This window comes from Lontra canadensis, unplaced genomic scaffold, assembly GCF_010015895.1.
Source record: "Lontra canadensis isolate GAN:19392208 unplaced genomic scaffold, GSC_riverotter_1.0 scaffold41, whole genome shotgun sequence".
Lineage (NCBI taxonomy): Eukaryota > Metazoa > Chordata > Mammalia > Carnivora > Mustelidae > Lontra > Lontra canadensis.
The window spans coordinates 12302011-12309711 of NW_022631035.1; the positions used below are offsets into that span (position 1 = coordinate 12302011).

General features: G+C 45.3%; 1 protein-coding gene across 1 annotated transcript in view; it reads right to left on the reverse strand.

Moving 5' to 3' along the window:
• CEP112 (centrosomal protein 112) overlaps positions 1-7216 on the reverse strand; it is a 406944-nt gene extending 399728 nt beyond the window's left edge. The window contains exons 1-2 of the mRNA XM_032870788.1: positions 7090-7216; positions 1226-1339 (exon numbers count right to left, since the gene is read on the reverse strand). Of these exons, the coding sequence (XP_032726679.1) occupies positions 1226-1331 (106 nt within the window). The 5' untranslated portion in view covers positions 1332-1339; positions 7090-7216. The remainder of the gene's footprint in view (positions 1-1225; positions 1340-7089) is intronic.
• Between the last annotated feature and the right edge of the window lie 485 nt (positions 7217-7701).

Genomic DNA, 7701 nt, shown 5'->3' on the forward strand with positions numbered 1-7701 from the left:
CAAATAATATACAAACAATACAAATTATCATAACTGAGCCACAGAACATGAAATATGCATCTTAAAGACTAGCAGAGGGAGAAAGAAGAGGTTACAGTCTGATGAGGCAAAAGAGAGTAGAGAAAGAAGCTTAGAAGGAAGACCATGCCAAGAAAGGCCACAGCCCCAGAAGAGAAGGTGACCATAGAATGTACAACTCATATACTACACTCCCTTCTCCCAGTGCAGACCCCTGGAACAAATATCTAATTTGAAGCTGCTTCCTCATTCTGAACATGGACTTGACTTACACACCTCAGGGAAACAGGGAGCTTGGACAAAACATGGGTAAAAGCCAGAGTATCTTGGCACTATTCCCCACTAACAAATGCCATTAACCTTTACAGCCTACAATGGCTTAGAGAATCATCCTGGCCCCCCAAACTCTCTCCAGTTGTTCTCTGATGCCTAAGTCATCTGAAAGTCTTTGACTTGATACAAAGACTCTCATCCCATTATTAAACAGGCCAGGAAGTACAGACAAGATAGTAACAAAAACTCATTCACGATTGATTTCATTCAGTCAACCAATAAGCATACAAGATCAATAGACTTTTTTTTTTCTGCTTTGATAAATAAAACTGTCAGAGAACAGATGGATATAGTAGTAGGCTCCTGAAAGAGGAAGCACTTCAGGGAGGAAAAAGATGCAGGAAGAATCAGCTGTAGCTAACGTTAGAGATCCACGGGCTTTAAGCTCACGATGTCTGAGAGTGATAGCACACTCTTTCCACAGTTTACAGATCTAGTTTACTAGATCTTCCCACAGTTTACTAGGATATTATCACTAAATTTCTATATACCCTTGAATAGCTCAAGGGTATTCTACATCAGCTTAACATGAAACTGTGATTAAAGAAATTTAGCTTTTGGGGGCACCTAGGTGGCTCAGTCGCTTGAGCATCCAGCTCTTGGTTTCAACTCAGACCGTGGTCTCAGGATAGTGAGATCAAGCTCCAGGTTGGGCTCTGCGTTCGGCAAGGAGTCTGCTTCAGATTCTCTCTCTCCCTCTCCCCTTCCCCTTGCTCACATGCACACACACACTCTCTAATAAATAAATCTTTCACCAAAAAAAAAGAAAGAAAAAAGAAATTAAGCGTTCTCTTCATTGTGATAATTCACTGGTTTGAAAAGATAATATAAAGAAAAATTAATCTTAAAATCTGGTTTGCAATCATAATCTTACCTGACCTATGGGGCAATTTTAGAACAAAGGGCTTCATATCTACCACAAAGTGATCAAATTCTGCATCCAGCTTCTCCCATTTTTCTTCTTCACTTCCAATTTCCATAATTCAGTCTAGAAAATATTTAAAATTAAAATATTAAGATCTGTCTGCTGAGAACTACACAACTCTAATGAAAGAGATCAAGAAAACTCATTAGTGTTAAATAGTGGTTAGTACTTGGATGGGAGATCATAAATAGTGTTAAATATCCCCAATTGACCTATAGATATGTTGCAGTCCTAATCAAAATTTCAGCAGTTTTCTTTGTAAATGTGCGCAAGCTGGTTCTAAAATTTATGTAAAAATATAAAGGAACTAGAATATCAAAAACAATTCTGAAAAAAAAAAAAACCCCACAGTTGGAGAACTCAATTATCTGATCTTAAGATGTGCTATCAAGCTAAGGAATCAAGACAACGTAGTAGTGGTGAGAGCATAAGACACACAGGCTCACGGGGCCAACTAGAGTTCAGAAATTGACCAATGCAAGTATGGACAGCTAGTATTTGACAAAAGTACAATTCTTGGAGAAATTACAGGTTTTATAATAGAGGTTTTATACACTGTAACAATTGGACATCCATATACAATGTACATAGTAAATAAACATATACAATATACAAAGTAAATAAACAAATCTCGGCCTAGACCTTTCGCTGTGTACAAACATTAAAAGAAATCAAAGACCTAAAGTGTAAAATGTAAAACTATAATACTCTTAGAAGAAAACATAGGAGAAAATCTTCATGACCTTGGATTAGACAAGAATATCTCAGATATGACAACCAAAAGCACTCCCCGTAAAAGAAAAATTATCATATTGACCTTCACCAAAATAAAAAACTGCTCTGCAAAGTACTCCATTAAGGGATTGAAAAGGTAAGCCACAGACTGGGAGAAAATATTTGTAAATCATATATCTCATAAGGGATTTATATGAAAAACATACAAAGGGGGCGCCTGGGTGGCTCAGTGGGTTAAGCCGCTGCCTTAGGCTCAGGTCATGGTCTCAGGGTCCTGGGATCGAGCCCCGCGTAGGGCTCTCTGCTCAGCAGGGAGCCTGCTTCCTCCTCTCTCTCTGCCTGCCTCTCTGCCTGCTTGTGATCTCCCTCTGTCAAATAAATAAATAAAACCTTAAAAAAAAAAAATACAAAGAACTCTCAAAACTCAGTCATAAGGGGAAAAAAAAACAATAAAAATAAGTAAGAAAAAAAAAAAGAGTCCCTTTGCCAAAGAAAATGTGCAAATGACAACTAAACACATGAAAAGATGCTCCGTGTCATTAATCATTAGGGAAATGCAAATTAAAATCACAATGAGATCTCACTCTACCTATCAGGACAGCTAAAATAAAAAATACCAAACAAACGATACCAAATGCTGGTAAGAACACGGAACAGAACTCTCACGAACTTCTGGGAGGAATGCAAAATGGCACAGCCACGCTGGAAAACAATTTAGCAGTTCCTTACACAGTCCAACACACCCTTACCATGTATGACCCAGAAATCCCACTCTTAGGTATTTACTCAAGTGAAACGACGTCTATAATCACACAAAAACCTGAATATAAGGCTTGTAGCAGCTTTGTTCTTGGGTCATCACCAAACACAGGAAACAATGCAGATGTCCCTCACCTGGGAAATAAACAAACTACGGCGTATCCGCACAACGAAGGGAGGGCTCCGCAACAGAAAGCTACGAACTACTAACGTACAGGGCATGGATAACCCTGCAATGTATTACGCTGCGCGACAGAAACCATCCTCAGAGGGCTACAGACTCAAGCTATCCATCCGTAGGACATTCTAGAAAAGGCCAACAGTATGAGTAGAGAGAAGAGATCAGCGGTTCACAGGGGTTAGCAGTTGGGGGACAGTCTGAATACAAAGAAGTGGCACAAGGGAAGGAGCGGGGGTGTTGGAAACTGTTGTTTACTGTCTGCACAGGAGGTTATAAGACCCTACTCGATGCATGTGTAGAAGTTCAGTGAACTGTATATCAAAAAAGTGATTTTTAACTGCACATTCAAAATTTTTAATTCCCCTCAAAAAACCTTAACATTAGTCCTCGCATTTCTTCCAAATTAGCAAGAAAAACACTACCTATAAGAAGGTGAATCCCAAAAGTCAAGAGGTTTTGATGAAATTCCTTAAGTTAGAAATATGCACACTTTTCTCAGCAAGACTGCGCTCCTGCGACGCCCTCCTTCATTCCCTCACGAAGGGTCTGATGGAGAAAGATGGCGCTACCTGCAGTCAGACAGCTTCCCACCTTACCTGAGCCCTCACGTGTCTTTCCCTATTTCCTCCTCCACAAAGCAGCTTAAAAGCTGCTCAAAGCCCCTCAAACGGCTCTTGTCTCCCCTCACTCTCAATTTTAAAAAAATCTTACCTCCTCCTTCATGGGAAAAATAATCAGGTGGTGACACCCCACATCCTCTTCCCTCCACCTCTCAGCTTACCTCTAAGAGAACAGAATACCTCCTTACCTCCTTTGCTTCTGTATCTGAAGCATTAACTGTCGTCTCTAATGCCAGTATTTCCATCACCTATCAGTTACCTCCTCGTGGGTTCAAACTTTCCACCCCCATGGCCTCCATCCTCTCCACTGTTCCCATTCTCTAAACCCCCCTCAAGCCAATATATCAACAAATACTCAGAAATGTCTCAAAACCTGCTGGTGTCTCGCTTCTCACTGTCACCATCTCAGAGAAAGCCCTTCCCACCACTCCCCTGCCCTCCTCCAGCCGACCTCCCCACCATCTGGTTTCCCTACGTCAGTCACTGGTACCAGAGTAAGTTCCCTAAGTGCAAAACTAAGCATATCACTCTCTATTTAAGAATCTCTCTTGACCTACTGCATCAACATATACCTAAACCCAAAGCTACGCCTACGAGTGCCTTTGCATTTGAGCCCACCTCTCACCTCTCTGCCTAATTCGTCTGCCCGCCAAGGGCCACATCCCTGCCGGTGACCTCTGCGCCATTCTTGCAACACTCCAAGCCCTGACATGATTCCACATCCTCTTCACAGGGGGTTCCCTCTGCCCGCAGTCAGGAAAATGCAGCCCAAATGGTGCTTCGGAGAAAATCCTGCCCCGCTCGGCCCAGACTCCTGTGTTCCATTCTCCGTGTGCACTGCTCACATGTGTGGCGCGGCACTCACCGTGCCATTATTTTTCGTACACCTCTGTGCATTATTTACATGTCTTCCACCATCTGTGAGATGTTCCTGGAAGGCAGGGCCCATGACTCACACATCTTAGTAGGTACCTGGCACATTATGTGGCACCTTATTAGAAGCTCAAGAACTGACTGGTACATAAATGCTAACAAAACAGAATAATGTCCCACTTTAAAGTGAGACTAATAATTTTTTTAGAAGATTCTGTTCCAAGTACCAAATAGATCTTCTAGAATAGAAATAGTACATGGCCTTAATTCTATTTACCATAACTGGTCATCCTACCTTGTGCATCACAGTAGAAGAAACATATTTTCAAATATAAGACTTGGTTAAGTAAAATTTTATTTAAATGCATGTTCTGATTGGTTAAATGGCTTGGGGGTGTTTGGTTGGTCATCTGGCATTCCTACACTAACTAACTGTATTCCTATATAATTACACCTGTTAAGGTACTTGGTAGCAGAGGGCTATGTTACTACTGCAGGATATTAGATCATAAAGCTAAAAAGTAACTATTAAAATGGATGAAAACACAAATAGAAACTCCCAAACTCACAATTTTAAGCATCACTCTAGCCTAGGAGTACTCCCAGACTGAAACAGTGCAGCCTGCCCAGGTGCTCAAACATTTGCCTGAGAACGCCCATAGAAAAAGCTAAAACAAAAAGATTTCTAATAATCACTAATTCACAATAAATCCTTTGACACACACAGGAGATGTTAGTGTTTAATATTAGGGAAAACTAAAACTCAACAGCTGAAAGACTTCCTCGAAGTCATGAAATTGAGCACAAAGCTCAGATTAAAATTCTGAAATCCCTAGCTCTCAGATCCATTATACCTGACCTCTTGGGCATTTACATAAACATCAGCAACATCTCCAACTAATAAAGACATATTTTGAAAAGCAGAAAGGCAATCACTATAATGACACAATAGTGGAGTACACTTTTTTAAAAAACTCAATCAAGGGTCAATGTGATATTGGGAAAAAGCTAAAAATCTGCATCTCCTTATCCCTTATTTATTTGCCAACAAAATTAAGAAATGCAAAAAGGAAAAAATTAAGTTATCATTTCCAACCTTCAAGGAATTCTTGCTACCCAAATTACATCTTGTAAACAAACTATTATCTACTTAGTTCCAGCTAGGCAAAAAGCTTTGTTACTACTTAAAACTGTATTTCAGTATGTCTCATGTGCCTACCAATCACATAAATTACTTTAAAAGCAAAAAAAGAACTCAGTTGGGTCACTCTTGCTTATGGTTATAATCTATATTTGACCACGTCTTTTATTTAACTCACTGGCATTGACTTTTTTTAAACCTATTTATATGTGGACACCTATTAAATGGGCTAAGACCTTCTCAAGGTGCTTAGCCTCCACAGGCATCAGCAAAGCAGATGCAAGCCACCAATGTTAAAAGACCTTGCGAGAAAAGCAGCCACGCGGCCAAAGAATACCCCTCCCGTATACCGTGCCCTCGGCCAAACACAATAAATAAACTCCTGGTAGTTGCAAAAATCACTTTTGCTCAAACCATATTTTAAATGCATGGTGAGTCATTCCAGAAAACTTGAGACACGTCCCTCGGTAAATCAGAAGTTTTACAGGTGCACGTGATGCTTGGACAGTTACCAGAGCACGGACTGGGACTTCCCTGGCGGTGGTGCCAGGAGCATACTGTGCGCTTTACAAACGGCTCCCAGTCATCGCCCTGGGAGACCCGCACTCTTTCATGGCCATTTCCCAAGGGAGGAAGTCGAGGCTCAGCGGCGTGAAGTAACTGCCCTAGGTCAGTCCCACGGAAAGTGGCAGCTGGGCCTGGACACTGTGTGCCCGCCGTCGTGCGCGCCAGACTGCAGCCTGGCCACTACGCAGAGGCCCCTGTCATTCCGTTCGCCTTCTGTACCTTATTTTTACTCATCTTTGAATATAAAGGATAAATGCTAAAACAGCCACACAAGGATCAGAACAAAAGCTGTTCGTCTGCACCCGTGCTGTTCTCCTGAACCCCGGACCTCGGGGACACTCGGTGTCCCCCGCACGCACGCCGCACGCACGCACGCCAGCACGGCGCTGGGCCAGGCCATTCCGAGGGCTCGGGCGTCGGGACTGTCGCCCACTCGGGAGCCAGCACTCAGGTCCGGCCCTAACTCCGGGGTCGCCCATCCTGTCCTGGGAGGAACTTCCCGTGTCTGAGCGGCCAGCGGACGCGGGGCGGGGGGCTGCGAGCCCGCGAGGCCGCGGCCGCTCCCCTGCCCTGTGCAGGACACAGATTTCTCCTCCCCAGCACCAACCTTGCGGTCCGACCTCGGGACCGCGTCCTGCGGACCAGCTCCATCCATCTCGCAAACTTTACCCAGAACTTTCCGGGAATGGGTTTCACCCCCAAGTGGAATCGCAGCAGTCCGCGCCCAGACGCCCCACCCCCACCCTCAATGCCTCCCTCACCCTCACCCCCCAGCCGGGCGCGCGCCCCACAGGCCTTGCGAACGGGCCCGGGGCCTGCAGGGCAACGCCCCTCCCCGAACGGGCCCGCACGGAAGGGGCGACCGCCCTCCCGCGCAAAATTCCACTCGAGAACCCGGGTGTAGGGGCGGGACGGGGAAATTCGGGAAGTCGAGAACCTGGCGCCCCTACATGCAAGCTTTCCGGTCGGCCGCGCCGCTGCCGCCACCTCCGCCACAGAAAAAACGGTTTCAAATCCTTGCGGGCCGTCGCGGTCGCCGCCGCCCTAGCAGCCCAGGGGCGGGGACTTCCGCGCCCTCATTCCCCGCCCCCTTCCCACGCCGCCGCTCGCGACCGGCGCGCGGCGCCGTTGCCATGGCGACGCTCCTGGCAATTCGGAGGCGGGACTTCCGTACTCGTTCCTCCAGAACCCGGTGAGCGCGCCGCGCTGTTGCCATGGCGACGTTCCCGGGTGTCGCGCAGCCTCCAGGCTGGCTGAGCGGCCTGATGGTGCGTAGGCGGAGGTTCCCAGGGTAACACGATCGCTGTCGGCACGTTGCTCCCCTGGGCCATCCAGCGAGGAGAGTCTCTTGTGAACATTTTAGGTGTTGTAGAGAAGAAGCAGGTAAAGGGTAAAGAGAAATAGAATAGCTGGAGGGGTGTTCACAGAAGGGTGTGCCCATGTGGACAGACGTCATGGCGTCTACCGAAGTGAGAATGTACTGCCTGGTATCTCAGAAGTGGTAACCAGAGGTGAATGAGGTCGGATTAAAGGGAGAAAGAGAGCATTA